Raw genomic sequence first — 20,056 nt, 5'->3', positions numbered from 1 at the left:
TCTGACGAGTGCATCCATACTTGTTCTTAGGACAGCCAGTCTGAGCTATTAGAATTTAAAATTATTTTTCACCCCATCATATGACTTTTCTTTCTTTTCAGGAATGCCTTTAAAATAATCATTAAAAGATAGCAATGCTGTCGTTTGAGTCTGTTCTTCTTTGGTTTGCTATTTGTCAACTTTGCATAATGAGAAATAGTCTCCCACCACTCAGTGTTAGAATCTGGTTGTTGGATGCCATTCTTGAAATAGTCGCTATGGGGTTTCTATTTTTTTTTTTCTTTAGATATAAGCAGTAAGCAAACATTATGGAACAGATCAAAGATTGATTGTTTGGAGTTTATTTTAGCTTACTACAGGTTTGAACATGACAGCTCACATTACCATATATACCCATTGAACTCTGTCCACAGCAAAACCAAAAATCCCTCCCAGGGGCTGTTAGGATGCTCAGTCAGAAGAGTTCAACCAATCAGTGCCAGCTCCCCGTGGAAACATTTTGCTATATATAATCTGAATAGAAAACACTGTTATATAGCCAGTATCTCCCTCGGAAGTCTTTTAACATGTAATTTTTTAGGAAGCTTGAGAGCCACAGCCACTCAGAGATGAGAACATTTAATTTCGAAGGTTGCTGTCTGGAAGGCTGCACTTTAAAACATTAACAGCTCCAAGCTGGAAAGGGAATGGGAGTCTGCAGAAGATACATGCCTGCTGTGCAATCTGTAGTTACATGGGCAGGTTACAAATAATCAATTTGACAGGAAAAAAATTAATTACTTTGCTAACTTCTGTCAAGGCAGAACTGTTCCCTGCTATGCCAAAATTATTCTGGCTTTAGGTAGTTCTAATAGTTTATTTTAAAACTGCATTAATGGTACTTAGTTGCAGATCATCTTGATGCTTAAAACTATTATTGAATCAACTGATCCTTACAGTTAAGATCTGAGGTAAACACAGAGCAAGATTAAGGAGAGAAGACTTGTAAGCAGGAGATAGGAGGGATACTGATGAAGAGATAGGGGTAGATAGGGGTAGATTTTAGAAGTAAAACTAGAGAGGGATAAATCTGCAATGTTTGTAAACATGAACGAGAATGGCCTTGTGCCATTGAGCCATAGCATAGGAAGCCAAATGCGGAAAACAAAAACAAACAGCCAAAAAATACTTTTCTTAAAAGGCTATGATGAACTGTAGGTAACTCATGTAAGAGAGTGACCAATCTAGGAACTGTTCTAATTTTATGTTAGCAAGCAAATGGGGGGGAGGGAGTTGTGTGGTTCTAAGAGGTTCACCTTCTACATTATTGCTTCAAGAAGAGACAAAATGCAAACTAAAGTGTTTCCATTTTGGTAGCTGTTTTAAAAAGGTGTATCTTCAGGCATTTGCGGGTTTCACATCATGTCCCCACTAGGACTTATCTGAAATAAATCAGTCACAACTGCAGCTACTGAAGTGGAAGAACACAGAAGAGGACCTTTTGGGTTCCACCACAGGCTTACCCTAGAGCATATATTTCATTATAGATTATTATCAGTTTACCAAGCAGTGATTGGCAGGTGGCTTCTATGTCTTCACTTTCTTCTTATTCAGTAAAGGATTGTCTGGGATGTGAGTGGTTTACCTCAGTGGTGATGGTCACAAGCCTAATTTCACATTATGGGAGCAGTCATCATGTCTTGAATAGAAAAATGCATTTTAAAATACACGTCTCCAAACTGGTGCAAATACTGATAGGCGTAACATAACTATGCAAGACATCTTTTGTATGTGATTAGAAAAGGATAATTGGATCAAATTAAATAAATAAAACATGGGTACTTTGAGTTAAGCCTTATGATGTCTTTTTTTCTGTCCCTTGAAATTGTTCAGATCTCTGTAAGATTTACTTCATCTTGCAGTGAGATAAATTGAGATATTTCTATTTCTTTTTTTTTTTTTTCCTCCCCCTTACATCTCTTAATCAGTCTTCACCAATGCTTATATTAAGTCCACAGAAGAGATCCTATAATTGGAGAAGGTGGAACACTTACCTAACGTTTCCCAGAGGCTGACATGCTTCCTTTTTAGCCTATGCTAAAAGGAAAAGAGATAGGTAGTTCATTTTACTCTGTGGCATATGCAGCCAGTCAGTTCTGTCTTACCAGCATGAGTTACATTGGAACAGCAAGGCATGGGAGAGAAGAAGAGAGGAGGCCTCTTTTGATGTCTGGAGGTGGTGGAAGGTTTTATTTTTGTTGAGAACTTTCTTTCCTTCTTTTTTTCTGTCTCCTGTGTTGGATGTGTAGCTGTCCCCATTTGTTTGAATAAGGGGTGATTAATTTTGAGGGCACGAGCTAGCAGCTTTCAGGGCGCTCTGTTGTGACTGGGATTATGGAACCACAGAATATTTGAGAGGTAGGGGAGGAACTTACTAAGGTGCCACAGTAAACTGAATGACAAGAGGAACTCCACATGTTCTCCATCTACTCACATACTGTATCATCAGTGGTCAGAAACTGCATGCTGTGTCTTGTGCTCTCTAGATATCTTTTGAGGGTAAAATGGACAGTGTGGGCTTATTTGCTGTCCATCTTCTCATTGCCTGTGTCGGTAGAGCACCTCAGAGACCTTCTTTATCAGGGTAGATAAGATGTGAACTTCTAGTGTAAACAATGGAACAGGAAGAGTAAATGCAAGCAAGAATCCACCTTTCTCTCCTTTCCTTCCTTAAGAATAGGTATTTATATATTTTTATAATTTAATGATTATATTAATTCATTAACATTTTTCTTTGATGGTCTCTTATCCAAAATTGTACCAGCATTCACCACATGCACTTTGATGCCTTTAGTCCACACTTCTAATCTTACGGATATGTCTTGGCTGACTCCCTTAATGCCCCCTCGTTTAGCCAGGCCAAGTTTCTGTGGAGTCACTTCACAGTTTACTTTAAAGATCAAGGATTTTAATTCTCAATTTCTGAAGAAAAAAAAAAAAGAAATAAAGAAAGGATAGCAAATAAAAATATGATTTTTGGTATCTCAGTTATTTTATTTGTCTGTACCAAGACATGCTTACTGGTTGGTTTGTTGTAGGGCTATTTCAAAAGCAGAGAGATTTAGCGGAGACAATGTAATCTACAAGCCACCAGGGGTAAGTGTAACTATGTATTTTATTCTGCTTATTGTCATTATATGTGAATATGACCTAATGGAGATTGTATTCAGATCATTCAGAATGTTACTGCATCTCAAACCTTAATTTTATTTTATCAGTAAATAGTTTGAGAAATAGGGTAATAGGAACTAGTGTTTCCGAGTCAGTGAAAAAGATCTCAGTATCATTTGTTGTCAGTTAAGCGCACAAAATCTAAATCTGTCATTTTATATCTCAATGTCCAGAAATGTTTTTTCTTAGAAACACAGTCAGCTCATCATGTGTGGAAGGAGTTTCGAACCTTTTTCTGTGAAAATGGAATTTATGAGGTTACCTAATTTATATGGCATTTCTGAATTAAGGTGTCATTAATCATGACCACAGCTTGTGAAGTCATGCTTCACTTCACGTTAACCAAAACTGTAATTATATTAAAAGATGGCAGCACTGAATTCTGAGTTAAAACTACTAGCAAATAAAGGAAAACTATTATATATTCATATTGCTTTGGCAAAGCAAATGTAAAATACCAGTTTCAAGTCCTGTAGGGCATTGGGAGGGATTTTTGGTGAGTCTTTGTAACTATCAGCATGAAGAAGCATAATACCTGCATCTAGTTTATACCTAAATGAGGTTTTTAGGTATGGAGAGAATATTTCTCAACCTGACTGAAGTCTAAGTAGCTTTTATTTGAAGCATCACTAATTTGGAAACAAAGTGTCTTTTCAAGTCGTCTTAAGTTGTCTTAAAAAGTGGGGTTGACTGCATAAATGATCATATATGATATTTCTTTTCTTGTTGTACTTCTGTAACATAGTTAATACAAATGTTGCATGCACAAGGGTTGAATATTGGTATATGATTTGCATTCAATATTTATACAGATCTTGTTACTTTTATGTTGGGTAGGTAACCTTTGTGGGTAGTAGCATCGTTTTTAGTATTTTTCAACTAGTATATTTTTCTTTTCAACAGGAAAATGCTCCAGATATGGTGTATTTAGGCTCACTAACCAATTTTGATCTGATTTATGCATGGACACAAGATAAATGTGTACCACTAGTTCGAGAAATTACATTTGAAAATGGGGAGGTAAGAATTTTTTCTACCATTCTACTTCTGGGGTTTCTTCCTCAAAACCAAAATGTCTCTTTCAAGGTCTTAAACCAATGCCAAAGAACTTTCTGTGTGCTTTGCTTTTGACAGAAAATAGCTGTCTGGTGATGTCTTTTCTATTGAAGCTTTTTGGTTAGACTTGAAGTTCACTGAAGGCAGATTTGTAGTAGTTTCATACACTACCAAAGAAAGAGGTTGTAAACATGCATATAGATCACTTAAGAAGTGTTTGGTGATTTGCAGGCTGTGAACTCTTGGACGCTAAGAATCTCTGTGTGTAAGAATGTGTGAGTCTGTAAGTATGTGTAGGTGTGTAACACCTTGGGTAGGTTGTATTATTCAGCTAAAGTACATATTATTTATACAGATGTTATAACTAAATCTTAAGATCCAGACATAAATGGTATTTAAGTGCTTTTTGCATCTTTTATGACCTTGAAAAAATGTTTCTAGCCAGGGTAGAAAATACCCATGTGAGCATGTCCTTGACAGTTTGAAAGAGTAAAATAATTGTGAACTATCCTTTAGTTCTAATCAGCTTTTAAAATTTAATGTTAAAGTTACTGGTAGAAAAATGTTACTGTATTAACCACTTCCAAAGCATTATCTAATAAATAAATAAGCACATTAAATGATGGCTGACCGTATATGGAACTGTCAGTCTTCTGGGAATTGTAATAAAAAGCATGTGATGTTTTTTGTCAGTCTGTGTTTAAGCACTGGTACCTTCTTAATCTTTTTAGCTTCACATGCTATTTCCTTTGAGTTTCTTCTTTTAGCTGTAATTCGTAAGATGGAATTCGGGGGTTTGCTTTCAAACATCTCTTTTCTTCGCATTATCCTTATTTTTTTTCAATGCTTTTCCATTTTCTTTTGTGATTTACTCCTATTTCATCTAATTACATCTTCATATTTTTTTTTTTGTAAAATAACCAACAGGGAAAAAAAAAATCTTTAGAAAATTAGCATGTTTGTAGTATCTCAAAAAGAGTATTTGTACATAGCCACAGCATCTGATAGAAACTCTGGTGAGGTTTGTAACAAACTGCAGTGTATTTTCCACACTGGATTAGAAATCAAAGAATCAGTGGTATGATCCATTCTCAGTTTGCACACTTATATACATTGCAGATTCAGGATAACAGGGCTCTTCTGGCACGCACAACATATCAGGTTACGTGACAAGAGGGAGGGATAGGGTGGGATGAACCAAATGATTCAAGTACAACCTTCTGGTCAACTCTGCCAGCTTTTACTGGGAAGTTCTGTTGGTTAAATTTTAATTCTTCATTTGCAACTCAATATGTAAAAGACATCACAGGTTAGCATGTCTATGGTAGATTTTCAGTGTACTTTTCCCATGGTAAAATAGGATTCTGAGCCTTCGAAGCCAAGGTTCATCGCTGTCAGACTGTACCACATGTGTCATGTTTTTTCTGATTGTTTTCTCAGCTCTTGATTTCTGTTTACTTAGGCAGGTATTTCCAATTCCAATGTGACATTTTGCCTAGCAATGTTTGTTTAAAAATTTCAGTGCTTCCAGTACCCAAACGAATTCAAACGTGTCAAAACTGAGATAATTCTGCCTGCTGAAATTGTATACTATTTAAATGGGCTTTTAATGCATACTGTACATTATTACAGGGTAAAAATAGGAAGTGCTGTGGCTGCTAAGTTGGGTTTATGGTACTAGAATACCGTATAAGTAAGATAAACACAAAAATTTCTACCGCACACTTTAAAGTCAATTTCAAAAATCAAAATTGGCCTGTGTAACCTGCTGGTAGGTGTTTTCCCTCATTTTCTTTCTTAATGTTCCTGTTCTTAATGTTTTCATTATCTGACAAGTGTCGTGGGCTGGCTAGCCATTGTGACTTCAGACAACGCATAGAACCATAGTAAATGAACTCCAAAGCAAGGTCTTCTGCTTGAAAAGACGTTTGAGAGAGAGTCCCTGTACTTGATGAGAAAAGGCTGTTGGGATCAGTCATATCATTCAGAAGAAATCACTGTTTAACCTGTAATCAGTCTGTTTAGTTTTATGTTGTATGAATACAATTAGTTGTGTGGTCTAACAATGATGCTGAAGTGTTAAGTTTTTGAAAGGGTAAAAAGTTTCTCAAAGGCATACAGAAGTAACGTGGGAAGCTCAGATCTAATGAAATATTCTCAGTTTTGATATTCTCAGTGCCAAACAAGATAGTAGCTTTTGACTGAGCCGTCCAAAGCAAATGAAATAGCTTGCCACGTCCTGATCAGTAAGACGTACTGTGAAAGCTGGAATAGAAAAGCAAACAAAGGAAGGTACTCTATGGAAACCAGTTAGCAGGCAATATTAGCAAGACTTTCAAGCCAGTTGTCCTAACAACCTCCTTGGAGATCATGTGAATACCACTCACCGCATATAAGGGTTTTAACTTATGCGGATATCAAAACCGAGGTTGTCCTGTTAGCTGCCTGCAAGCAAGAGGGGAGCTTAGAGCTGGAACACTGAGTCCTATTTGGGAGTTCTCCCTCTGGAAATGTACCTGCTGAAATGAGTGAGGAAATGGAGCCATAATCCTAGTGGTATGAAACAGACATCTTCCCATCTTGTAAGAGGAGAGGAGGCTGAGACCCAGCCTCCTTGATTTCATCAAGAGCACTGACATTATGAGGACCTTTGCAATCTGCTGTGAAAAGACCAAGCTTCAACTTACCTGATGGACTTGGTTTAAGGGAGAATGACAGCCATTTCATGTACACTACTGATGTGGACAGCATTTCTTGCAACTTACTGTAAATTGAAAATATCTGAAGAAACTCTTCTGTTTGGTGGCAGAACGAACGAGTGCCGTATTTTTCAAAAACCATAGATTTTATTCTGATACAGGCTAGAATTGAAGAAATAGCAGCACTTGCTTGTGCACCAGATGTGCAAGTGAAAGATAGGCGAGACCATAAGTATAAATTAGCATTTCTTCACTTGGGCTTTAGCAAGTTAAACTGATGTTCAAAGGTGCTTAAAAATCACTTTTGAAGCAAGCAAATGTGAGTTGTTCATGTTTTGTGTTTTGAGTAAAAGAAAAACTCTGAATAAATTATTCAAGGAGTTCCTACGTTTATCTGTCCCTGGACAGAGATCACATTCCTGTGAGGAACTGAAGCATCTCTGTCCAACGAAGGTTTTAATTTTTTCGTCAATTTTAGTAATATACTAGACTGTGATTTTCATAATGGTGTTAGACAGATGACCAGCCAGGACACACTTACTGGCAGAAGAGCACAACTTGATCATTACTGCTATAGCTATGTCATTAGCTTTTGCTTTTTTTCTTCGAGGGGTGTTTTTTGTGGTTTGATTTTGGTTGGTTGATTTTTGTTTGGTTTTGATTTGGTGGTTGTTTTTTTTAGGGTTGTGTTATTTACAGATATCATTCACTGTGTTATGCTAAGACAACATGAACTTAGTACCTGAACCAACCTAGGACTGGGTCTAGGATACACACTTTATAGTATTTAATACCATGTTCTTCAGGCCTCATTGCTGTTTCTATGAAGATGTATTTTCTCAGAATTGGGCTATTTCTTCTGAGCAAGTATTCCAGTGCAGGTGTACTCCTTCCCTAAATGTTGATAATGAAATACCTTCATACCTTATCCGCTGTATATGATACAGAGGAAGGAAACATGGTAAACTGTATCACTCTGGTATCTTAGATGAAGCGTCAGCAGTTAACATCTTTACTCCTGTTCTTTCAACTGTTTTTAAAGTAGAGATCTCACTGAATTTGAAAATTGCTGGAATTGCATACTTAAGTGCCCCGAAGAAATGGAAGAAATGGGATTTGTCATTTGTTTTCTGTGCAGGAGCTGACAGAAGAAGGCCTTCCTTTTCTCATACTTTTCCACATGAAAGATGACTTGGAGAGTTTAGAGAAATTCCAACAAGAGGTTGCACGACAACTAATAAGTGAAAAAGGTTTGTAGTAACTCCTACTACTTCTTGTTTTTACTGGTATAATTTTTTTCTGGCAAACTCATTAGAGTGGAAGCAAGGCCAAGCAGAAGCCTAGCTTTAAAGCTCTTGAGACCAAAGGGCTTTTTGTACTTTTGACAGTGAGGACCATCTCCTCTAGAAATGATTAAAATAGATAGACAATTTATTAGTAAGTAACTATTACAGAAATCCTTCTTGTCTAAATGACCTCATGCAATTTGAGAGGGTGTTAAACAAAACATCTGTTTGTATTTTGGCCAAGAACACTTCAAGAAAATTAGTTATTTTGGTGGTGTTAGTTATTTAAATCTATTTTCAAGTTTGTTTTATCTATCTAATATCTAATATTTTATCTATCTAATATTTTTGTAATACTTAAGAAAGTGTTAGGGTTTCAAGATAATTAAAAAATCTTAACATGCATTTTTGTCTGCTCACAATTTTAAGGTACAATAAACTTCCTCCATGCTGACTGTGATAAATTCAGGCACCCACTCCTCCATATTCAGAAGACTCCAGCAGACTGCCCTGTTATTGCCATTGATAGCTTTAGGCACATGTACGTCTTTCCAGACTTCAGCGACTTGTCGTAAGTATTTTTCTTTGTGCATTTTAATTTGAGAAGAACAAGGGAAAAGACGTGCTCATATTTTAATCAGTACTATGATAGAAAGGTGAATAAATCTGGGATAGGTGAAGCCCCTATGTGCAATTCAGTGTCAGAGCCTTAAAGCGGTATGAATTGGTGTGAAGTCATGGTCTAAAAGGAGTTGCATTGCTTTATGCAAGAAGAGAATCTCACATTAAGTTTTTAGATGCTACTCTTTTATTTCAAAGTTTTGCTGTTTTCCATAGTAGTTGAGCATTTGGAGCCCGGCATGGTATTTTTAGTGGTGATCTAGATATATCAGTTAACCTTAAAATGTTTAAAACGCTACATGGAATGTTTAAGTGCTTTGTTATGCAATAATTACTGTAAAATGCACTACATAAGAATTCCTAGCCTACTGGTTTGGTTTTTCTTGCTGTGCAATTCCAGGCTTCCTGCATTAGTCTAAAGCTGGAAAGCTGGCAGAGAAATCCTGGTTGCATGGGTTTCTGAAATTTTCCACATGCAGCTGATTATTGGCATTTTACCTGGATAAAATGTGAGAGAGAAGTATCGGGATGCTTAGGCAAAATACCACTTCGATAATCCTCTTTATATCAGCCTATCTCTTTATCTTGCACTGCCTTGGAAGCAGATGTTCTGTCTCCTGTGGCTCAGTTGAGGAATGAAGATGTGTAATTGTTATCTTCAGGGACTTTCAGCATGAGACAAGTGTTCTGTCTTTGTCTTCAGGTTGTGTGTTAAAATCCAGTTTCTGTCTCAAAGGAGGTACCTGCATATACACTGCTTGTTAAGGCCTGGTTTAGACGCTTAAGCTTTGAGACTTGAATTTTTTTCCCCATTCATACTTTTAAAAACTTGGGATATTTCATTTTGTCAAAGCCAAGGATTCAAAGCTCACACTTAGCAAGCAATGGGAACGTAACCACGTGTCTAATTCTGCCATTCCAACAGGCATATTTCTACCTGAAATGTTGACATTTGGAAGGAGAGTTCTCCCCATAATTCTCCACAGGCTTATTCTTAAAATGTAGCCTCTATTTGATGTATCTCAAATAGTGCTTTTCAAATAGCTAAAGCTATGTATGTGGAAACTCTGATAGTGACTGTTCTCCCTCTTCTCTTCTTTGGAAGATCATGCTAGTGCTTTAAAATAAATAGTGGGATATTTGCATTTTGAAAGCACTCTTTTATTGTCACTTTTGAAACAGCCCTAAAATAAATTAGTATCTCTTACAGGGGAATAGAGATGTTTAGTTTAGACATTCATGTTTTGTTTCTGTGAAACGCTATCAGAATAATAAAAGCTATTTGCTTGTTTGTATACCAACTGTCACATACAAATGAAGATGAGAGAGAGATGTCAGGATTGTAGACAGTTGCTTAATGATAAATAATTATTCAACCTTACTCTAGGAGATTGAGCTGATACTTAAAAATACCTAACAAACAGTTTGGAAACAAGGAGAGCTTGGAGCTCCTGGGGTGATATTCTTTTGTGTGTGTGTGTGGTTTGGAGACTTGTTTTGGTCTTGTTTTGTTTGTGGTTTGTTTTTTTTTTTAATAATCGGTAAAATCTCAATTCTGAGACTTTAATCTGCCTCCAAGGATTTCTGCCACTTTAGTACATTTTCTGGACTCTTTTCCAAACTGGCTGCAGACTGTGTCTCTTGTAGTCTCAGTGCTGCCACCAACCAATAGGGCATGGGTATGGTACTTTGAGAACTCGCCCACTAAAAGATTTCCCCTTTCTTTAGGGAGTTATCTTCTTGGAGAATAGCCACTTCATAGGCAAATAAGACTACCACCTAATTTTTTGTCCTCGTACTTTGGCCACCTGGCCCTATTCATCCTGCTGTTCCAAGTTGGAAATGATAGCAGGGAGTGTTCAACAGATCAGTTGTAGCTTCTCAGCGAGAACTGGCTGAGCTACAAGAGGCTGTAGGCACCAAATGCCCTTCCTTGCTGCATCAGAAGAGGAGAAGAGGTTGGAGGGGAATGTCTCCAGCAGTGTGCCTGACCTAGAGCAGGGAGCAGTGATTCTACTGTCCCTGCAACCAGGCTGGAATGAACCCCCTTCTCTCCATCAGTATTATCCTGATCTCAGAAGGGAAGAGATTCCTCGAAGTACTACTGTAATACTGATTAATTGCAGACATTGCTGTAGTGATACCCTCTAACTATATTATACTATGTTTTATCCGTAGAGTTTTCTGATGATCTGAAATACTGCCAGTGGCCCGACTGACCACACTTTGTCCCTCTTTTCTAAATATAATAATTGGTCTGATGAAAGACTCCTTAAGAAACCTGTCTCCATTCACACATTACCTTTTGATTGCATACATAGTGCTCACATTATAGTTTTTATGTCATCTTTAATGATTATTAGATCAACTCTTCATTTTAAGCATTTTAGTCTATTTGATGTTTCACAAATAAAATTGGATGCTGTAATTTAGCACGTTTGCTGTGGGTGACAGTAGATGATCTCAGATTAGATTTACATTGATATCCTCTTAGCGCTTATCTCTAGTGTATATGCAGTTGCTCAGGCACTAGAGAGCCTTTGAAAGATGTTTTGTCAATACTGCTCCCCAACTGTCATTTGTATCTGTAAACTGTGCATTTGGAACCTGCTGTTCCCTCTTACATTATGGTTAGTGGGGAGCTGAAGCGAGTATACAATGAAGTTATCGGCTAGTACAACTCTGTGGGAGTTATTGAAAAGATGAAATACTTGCTGTGTTCTCAAGAGACAGTGGAAAGAAAAAGGAGCTGGTAGGATACCTTAACAAACCATTTGGCTTCCTGTCTTCTATTAATCACCTCAAAGTGGACATAGAGTGCTAGATAAACAGAAGTTGGCTACTCTAAACAGCATGCTTTAAATCTTCTGTGTTTGGACTTAACTTGTAATAAACACGTGGGTGTTTCTGTTGGGTTTGTTCCAGAGTTCCAGGTAAACTGAAGCAATTTGTACTAGACCTGCATTCTGGAAAATTGCATAGAGAGTTTCATCATGGCCCTGATCCAACTGATGTAGCACCTGGTCAGGTAAGGTTACAACAAATACATTTAATTTGGCCATTTAATAAACAACTTTTTTTTTTAACTCCCTGTCAGAGCTGTACTTCCTAATACGTATGTACTTTAACTTCAGTCTCCTAACTTCTATAAACAGAGGAATCTGTTTATAGAAGCATGATGTTACCCCTTCTGCTTGGCTCTTCCTTTAACCTCCTTTGGGTAAAGACAGGGAGAGCATTAGGGGAAGTATGATAACTTGTTTGCCTTGGATAAGGGAAGAGAATAAGAATATATATTTTTTCCACTGAAGCAGGAGATCTAGGGCTAGATAACTGTTCTGAGCTCATAGAGCTGCTCTTACGTTCTCATGTGATTTCAGTGCAAAACCTGATGATACACCATAGATGCATTATTTCCCACGTGACACACCATGAGAGGGTGCTTCTGAGCAATCAATCGATTGTTTCATGTATTTACTCATAGTCACCAATCCAAGCAGGAGGCAGGTTATTAGAGCATCAGCAAAAGACTGATAAAAGTAATATGCCCTATTACCACTTATTAATTCTGTTAACAAGTACCATTAATAGTGGTCACAGGCTGCATTTGTCAGTTTGGATTCTTCACTGTTCTGCTCAAAGGTTGTCATGCTGTATAGTTACGTGCCTGGAAGTCACTCCTAGGATCTCTTCAGGAACACAGCAACTAGATCCTTCTCCAGACAAAACTCAGGAGCACCTCAGTGTTTAGTTTAATCCAAGAGGCAGAAAAGAAAGGACATTACCAGCCCCCATTCCCTCTGCTCAGCCCAGTCCTTCAGTGTCTTGATCAGCCTTTTATCCTTTTGATACACCGCCCAGTTCATATGCTTGGTGTCATACTGAAAAGTGCAAATCTAACAGCCTGTCAGGCAACCTTCTCGTTACCGCAGGCACTCTCTAAAGAAATAACTGTTTTTAAACACTTCTATGGAGTTGCGTGTTGTGGTGTTTAGGGCTCAAAGAGCCATGTTGGGCCCAGAGGAGACCCAGTGCCCTTGTGCCTCAGGCCATCCCAGAACCTATGGGTGAGGGACAGAAACAATTTACGGCTACAGGCTCATTTTCCTGGTGATCTGTGGGATGTGGTAAGGGAAGCACCGTGCTAAGCCGTGTCAGTGCAGCCTCCTCTTACCTTGCTCAAAATTAAAAGATTTAAAGGCGTGAAAGCCCTGGAGGGCTTGCATTGGGCCAGGAGAATGACTGCTTTCGAGTGTTGTCATGACTGGCTGTGAAAAACACGTGGGCTGAATTGTCTCAGCAGTAATTAATTTAAGTGGTAACTCCCTGTGTTTCTCGGGAATTCATTGAGCAATCAGAATTCGGGTCAACACGAAGAGATGGAGAAAACGGAGCTGGAGAGGGAGGCGTAGGCCAGGCACTCGGTCAGCTCGGAGCCAGACAGGCAATTGCAGTCTGGAGGAAGCTTGGCCAGGGAGGGAGGAAGCCTGCCCAGTCCCTGGATCCTGCTGCCTGCCTGGGCACAGGCTCGTTGCCCAGAGCTGCGGGCTTTCTCTTATCTCCCTTCTGCCTTGAAAAACACACACGAAACCTGGGATGTTTGCTTTCTCATCTCCATATGGCACCCTGCCATCTCGTGGAAGATGGGTATGCCTGTGCCATGGAAATGCTGGCCTTAACTAAACTGGGGGCTCCTGGTTTAGGTCGTGTCTCCCTTGAATTGCATGTTTCAGATTTGGTTATGGTTTTTTTTGTTTTCCACAGAAAAATTCTAAAATATTTTGGCAGCGATGTTACTTTTGCCCTGTTGTATCTCAAAACCAAACACACAAACCAGGATATCTTTGAAGCCAGTGGTGGATAGACTCAAAACAAATCTACAGCGGGGGGTACATTTGAAATACTTTTAAGTCACTTGTACAGAAACTTGTGTGATGGCCATTACCTTTGAGATGTGTCAACAAAAAGAAATACCCTTAACTGATGGTGCTTAATTAATGTATGTGTGCCTGTGTATTCCACCTACTTGGGACTTACGTGCCTTCCAGGAAAAAAAAAAAAAACACCTCAATTTGTGAGAATGCTGGACATTCGTGCACTCCCATAATTAATGTTAGAAGTTCATTTAATGGAAGTGAATGCTTGTAAGACGCATTTTAATAATCAATTTTACTGTTTGTTCTGTTTTTCAGCCAATTCAGGATTTAGCAAGCAGCCCGCCAGAGAGCTCATTCCAGAAACTGGCACCCAGTGAACATAGGTACACCTTATTGAGGGAAAAAGATGAACTTTAAAAACTTGAAATAATCTTGCAAGCCTTTCAGACAGCAGCATTGACTTCTGTGTGGTGGAAATAGTAAACCTATATTTTCATAATTCTATGTGTATTTTTATTTTGAATAAACTGAAAAATAATTTTTTTCTCCCCAGGCTTGTAAATACATTTGTTTGGTGGGTCATTCTCTACAGCATCTTTCAAACAGTACGTTCCTAATGCTAGAGTAAAATATCAGAGACCCATCCAGACTCTTGATCTAACTCTGTTCTGTAAAACTTTTATAATCCAAATGAAGGTATCCTTGCCAGAGACATGCTGTTAACTTGCACTATCCCATTAAATAGGACTTTTGGGTTGTTTCTGTGTAACCTTGGTAGTATGTGCTTTTTCTTCTTCTTCTTCTTCTTCATGTGAACAGCTATCCTGGTAATCTATTTCTTTGTCACATTTTTCTCCAACTTAAGAGGGTCTTCTATTCTGGATACTTGGGAGGGGAATAAATTAAAGTTTTACAGAATCTCGTGTGGTGCTTTACTGGGTGTAAATGTCTAAGCGATTAAACAATTCTAGTAAAATACCAACCAAGGAAAGGAAAAGTTTTAATGATGATGGCTGTACTTTGAATGAAGAGGCTGTATTGACCTGCTCTGATTTCCTGGAATTCGTAAGGTTGTTATATTATCCACACAGTTGTCTTAAAAGAACATGAATTTTGGAAACCCCTCAAAGTAGGAGAGGGCTAGGGGTGGACTGCCGTCTTTTTGTCAGTCCTAAATTAATCTCTGTATGTATGTGTTAGAATTAGTTGGGGTTTGGGTTTGTTTTTTTCCCTTGGGATCTCTGCCTTCCTGGCAGACATTTACTTTCTGAACAATCATTGCAAATTTTCTGTTACTCTTTTTGTCTGGTTTGTGCCTTATTTATTGTATATTCTTTGAATTCTGCTCTGAAGAAGGCATTACTACTTTCCTTGTGGGCTTTTCTGTTGTGCGTAATACTAGAACATGGTCTTTTCTCAATGAATCTTCAAGCTGTTTCAGATGAACACACAGAAGCTGTAAGATGGAAAAATACCTGTTAATTTGGGGTGTGGTGCTGGAGGCAAATTAGTATTGGATTTGTACACTTACTACAAAGAATCATGGTCAGTGACTTGGGCCCCTGGGCTTTAGTGTCCTTGGAAGCAAGCTTGTTCTTTGGACCACTGGGTTCATGTTGACTCCAGTGAGTGCCCCAACTTCTGCAGTTCACAGCTCAGGGTTCCTTTTGCTTCTCAGCTGGATGCCATCTACTCGGTTATTGACAGATGACAGATCATGGTGGCAAAAGCTGATCTCAAGAGAGGCTGCTGTATCAAGCTCCTGCAGGAACAGGCATGTGAGCTTTCTAGAGGGTGATTCCGAGGAGGGAGTTACTGGTACCAACCAACACTAAGCTACAGCTCAGCAGATGCAGAATTGGTAGCTACAAAGAGTATTATAAGATTTTGTTTACAAGCACGCTTTTTTTGGTCAATTTTGTGACTCTGCATTTTGGAGTGCACATTAAGTTCTTGAAAGTCATGTCTTCTCCTGCCCCATTCTCCATCTCATGCCAAATCAAGCATTTCTGGCACCTGAGTCATACCACCTTCCAGCTGGAATCCAAAAGGATGTGAGCAGGGTAGCGTTTTAAGGCTGCCACTTGTTAACTGGAGGTGGTGCTACAGAACTTCTGGAGTTGTTCAGGCACCTGAAATTTTAGTCAATTCCTGCATGGTGCCTACAAGGAGTCATCTTGCACCTTAAGATTCCCATTTCTCCTTGGGATTCTTTACCTATAAATGCTGTTTAGGAGATGTAGTCTAAACTTCTCTTTCTGGAGATGCTACCTCATCATACATCCAACAGTCCTCCACCATTCCTTAATCCAAGGTTTTCTTCTCTGAGTAAGGAAAAGAGCTTGTTCCCAGAGCTTTGGCACCCCGGCACTAAGTAGGCAATTGGATATAACAGTTTTATGACAGTTACACATTCAAGTCCTTTCACTGTGTACTCTTTAGAGGTTGAACAGCTAAAGTCTAGATATGCCTACCATGATGTTGAGTATGGCTTGAACTTTTGAAGTATCTGGTGATACAGAGGATTTGCCCAGAGAGAGCAAATGCTGGACAAATTGTGAGATGTGTTTTTAGTAGAGCCCTTCAATTCTGATCATCTACATCAATGTTTGTAACCCTTCAGTGCTCAGCTAACCACTCCCTTTAACGTTTCTCCAGGCTTTCATGGGAAGCTGTCAAACAATATTAGCATTATCCTCATACAGAACAAAACCATTCCAAACTCTCTTCTTAACTGAACTTAAGGAGTCCATTTCTGATCTAGCCTATGTGTACGAGTGATGAGATGCACGCAACATTTTAGGGACTTGTGTTAATTTCTGTCAATGTAAATATTTAATAGCTAAAGCGTGTGTTTGATAACTCAATTCAGGATTCTTAAATCTTGGTAATGCAATTATTTCAATAACACAACATTTGTGAGGGATTAGTCTTTTAGATGCTGAAAGGAAATAAACCCTGATGTTCTCAATAAATGCTACGACCAGGCTCATAGGCAAAAACTTTTATTTGGTCTGAAAGAATGATCTATATCTTACATGCCTAGCAATTTAAATGCTAGTTTGGTGACTCAGATGCCCATCTTTTTTCACATATGTAAATAACCCATCTATTTTTAAAAAATCATAGCTTAAATAATAGTCTAGTGTGTACAGTTCTGAAATTGCTTCCTTAAAGATGCAAGGAGGAAGAATAGTTTTTGTGCTAGATGTTTCATAAAATGAGCCCATACCAGGCTGAATTTGTATAAGCTGTGGCAGGAGTTCAGTTTCATGAATTTAGATTGTCCTGGCATCAGTCCAGCTTGTAGGAAGAGGGTGGAGCCCTCGATGGCTCTGATGTGGCTGCTGTTATTTAAATGCACACGGTTTCGAAGCGTACAGTAGCAAAGCAGAGATGGCTTTTTAAAAATTATACAAAGAATCAACCACAGTTTCTGATTAAGAACGATTTATCCTTAGTTTCTTCCTTTAAATGTAGAAATTACATATCAAAGGAACGAACAGCCTTAGTATGAAGTTGTTACAAGCGCATTTAAAGTGTTTACATCCAAAGTAGATGCATGTAAAGAAAAGCGCTTTTTGCCCGACAGGAGCAAATGAGCTGAATTATTCCACTCCAGCTGATTTTACACTCCACTTTCCACTCCAGCTGATGTTACAGATGTAGGCACTGTGGCTTTAACACACACAGTTTTGACAATGTTCGCAATTACTTGTGAAAACTATTCCTGCACACGTTGCTTCCCTGAGCCTCAGACCTACTTAAAATAGACACAATGCTCTGATTGACAGTAATTTCAATTGTATCTTAAAAGTAATAAGGAAGAACTGTTCAGAAAAAGATACTTGTGCTGTAACTAACAGTTGCTTACAGTGTCTCTAGACACAAAACCCTATCATCTGTCATTAGCAGGCAGTTATTTCCAATGATGATATCAAAGCACTGGCTAAGAAAAGGGAGCTCTTTCTACAGTCTGCTTCCTTATACAGTGTTCCCCGCTGGGGAGCCTTATCACCAAATGCTGACTTCAGTGGTCACCTAATAAAACTGGACTCGAGCAGAGCTCAGGATGAACTGAACAATTTAAAAACTTTAAAAAAAGCAGCTTCCCAGCCTTATTCCTGTTCCCCTGAACAGTAGCAGCAATAGCATGGGAACTGTCCTGGAAGGATGGAAGTAGGACCACGTGCTGAACAGTAGATTATGTGACAATAGTGTGATTAAGTAACAATAAAAACACATTAACACTCCTGTATTTAAAAAATTGAAGTTTCAGAAGCAAAAGGCTTCTTAAGCAGCAAAATAAGGATGGTAAGAGGAACAGGCACCCGCTATAAAAAGCCAGCAAAAGTGCTAACAGCATCTCACCCCATCCAGGCTCCACAGCATGTCCCAAACTCATGAAAAGGCTGAGAAGCTGCTCTACAGTGGGAGCAGAAGTTTCAGAACTGAACTAACAGCGTGCAGGAGGTGTGCAGCCCACCCAAACAAGCGTGGTTTACTTATAGTCAACAGTACCAGGTTGGCATTTGCAGAACAGTCCCATCATCTGGGCTGTCAGGTGACGCTGGCACCATTTAAAGTGCGTCGCTGCTTCACCATCTTTTGACCTGGTGCCTGATGCCACCCTTGAGAGACAATAAAGGCTGCTTCCGGGGAAGCCACTTAGCTCTCCCACCAGAGCACTGCTGGTGACAGGAGATGAGAAGCAAGGGCAACATCTAGTAGTAGGCGCTGCTTAAGTAAGCTGAGACTTTGGGCTCAGAATGCCAGATCGTGTCACTTCATGCTGGACAGTGTTCTCAAGGGCACGCCAAGGAGCTCAAGAGCCTGGGAAAATTATTATTCTCCACTAGCAGTCCTGCAGGGTTGCTGCTTTGGATGTTTAATTCTTAACTATACTTTGAACAGGATGAGGAGTTTACAAATTTAAAAAAAAAAAAAAAGTACCTGAAGGGGGAAAGCCAGTTATGATACTGATCTCATTTGGCTGATGGAGGCAGACGTGGGATATACATCAGGTTGGTTTTTTTTTCACATTGCTCACCCAACGTTTTCACCTTTTCCTATGGCAGTTAACACTTCCCTGTGCGGTTCTGAACGGGCACAGCCAGTCATATCCTGGGGGTATACAAAGGACGAGTTTGGGAATCCAGATAAATGAAAGTAAATATAAAGTACTATGGCAATAAAAGATAGATGGAGCTTATTTCCTTTTCTTTAGAGCACTATAATAAAAGCTCCAGCTTCTGGGTGGCATTCGTGGGAAAGCACTAGGGTTTTCCAAATACCTCTCTGTATTGTCTGCAAGACACTTTGTGCAAATTTGGCATGAAGCACCTGTCACCCATCATTACAGCTGTGCATATAGCTCACCTAAGAAATATGTAATTAAAAGTTATCCATATAATATCCAAAGGACCAATGTCACCACATCTGAAAAGAGAAATTCTGACATTACCATTTCACCCCTCCCAAATAACAGTGCTGTTGTCAAAAATTCGCACAACTCAGCCTTGTATCTAAAGCATAAGGCTGCAAAGTCTGTCATCAGCACGGCTACTACACTTTTGTTCCGAGTCAAAACAAATCTATACTTCAGCTGGATTTTTTGGCACTTTGGTGAGAAAGCTCCGGACAGCTGGAAGAGATCTGCTCAATGATTTTTTGTTTTCTTCTTTGTATCAATTTTCCACCTGTGAAACCCAAAATCCCACCACCAAGTGCAGCTGCAATTCCTGCCACTTTGAAGCCTGCAAGGAGACCAATAGGACCCCCCACCACTCCACCAATGACTGCACCTGCCACAGGCAGTGCTGCCAGCTTGTATTTTGCAGCCTGTAAAAGGGAAAAAAAAAAAAAAAAAGTTAGAATTCTTGCCTGTGGCGATGTGCATTTTCCCCTCATTGCTCTTGGCAATGACTTGAATGCTCAGTGATAAATAAACTTTACAAATTAGTATTTAAAAAAAGATGATCTACTATCCCGCATGTATGACAGAATGTACTGGAAGCAATTCAAAATTGAGCTCTCTCATGTAAGCAGTTGTGAGCCAGGTCCTTCTACACGCTACTGCCTCATTATTTAATACCACTATTTAATATCTGGTCTCCATCATTAAATCAAATGAGTAACTGAGAAAATGCTCAGACTTTTCAGTAACGTGCCCAAATCTAGGTTTGTGGCTTCTTAGCAACTATCCCTGACGTTTACATGGAACGCGATTGAAATTGCATGCTTATTTCATACTTGTGAGCCACTCGTTGAATGCTCTTGTCTTTGCAGGTAAACCCAGGTAGCATCA

General features: G+C 39.0%; 2 protein-coding genes across 2 annotated transcripts in view; one reads left to right on the top strand and one right to left on the bottom strand.

Annotated features, from left to right (window-relative positions):
- The window catches only part of ERP44 (endoplasmic reticulum protein 44), a 54,148-nt gene extending 36,302 nt beyond the window's left edge, over nt 1-17,846 (top strand). The window contains exons 7-12 of the mRNA XM_074146180.1: nt 3,078-3,135; nt 4,114-4,230; nt 8,104-8,215; nt 8,681-8,822; nt 11,798-11,900; nt 14,065-17,846. Of these exons, the coding sequence (XP_074002281.1) occupies nt 3,078-3,135; nt 4,114-4,230; nt 8,104-8,215; nt 8,681-8,822; nt 11,798-11,900; nt 14,065-14,166 (634 nt within the window). The 3' untranslated portion in view covers nt 14,167-17,846. The remainder of the gene's footprint in view (nt 1-3,077; nt 3,136-4,113; nt 4,231-8,103; nt 8,216-8,680; nt 8,823-11,797; nt 11,901-14,064) is intronic.
- Nucleotides 16,740-20,056, bottom strand: part of STX17 (syntaxin 17) — a 32,026-nt gene continuing 28,709 nt past the window's right edge. The window contains exon 9 of the mRNA XM_074146181.1: nt 16,740-19,590. Coding sequence (XP_074002282.1) covers nt 19,351-19,590 — 240 coding nt within the window. The 3' untranslated portion in view covers nt 16,740-19,350. The remainder of the gene's footprint in view (nt 19,591-20,056) is intronic.

This window comes from Numenius arquata, chromosome 4, assembly GCF_964106895.1.
Source record: "Numenius arquata chromosome 4, bNumArq3.hap1.1, whole genome shotgun sequence".
In the NCBI taxonomy this organism is placed as follows: Eukaryota; Metazoa; Chordata; class Aves; order Charadriiformes; family Scolopacidae; genus Numenius; species Numenius arquata.
This window is presented reverse-complemented; position numbering and strand designations above follow the sequence as displayed.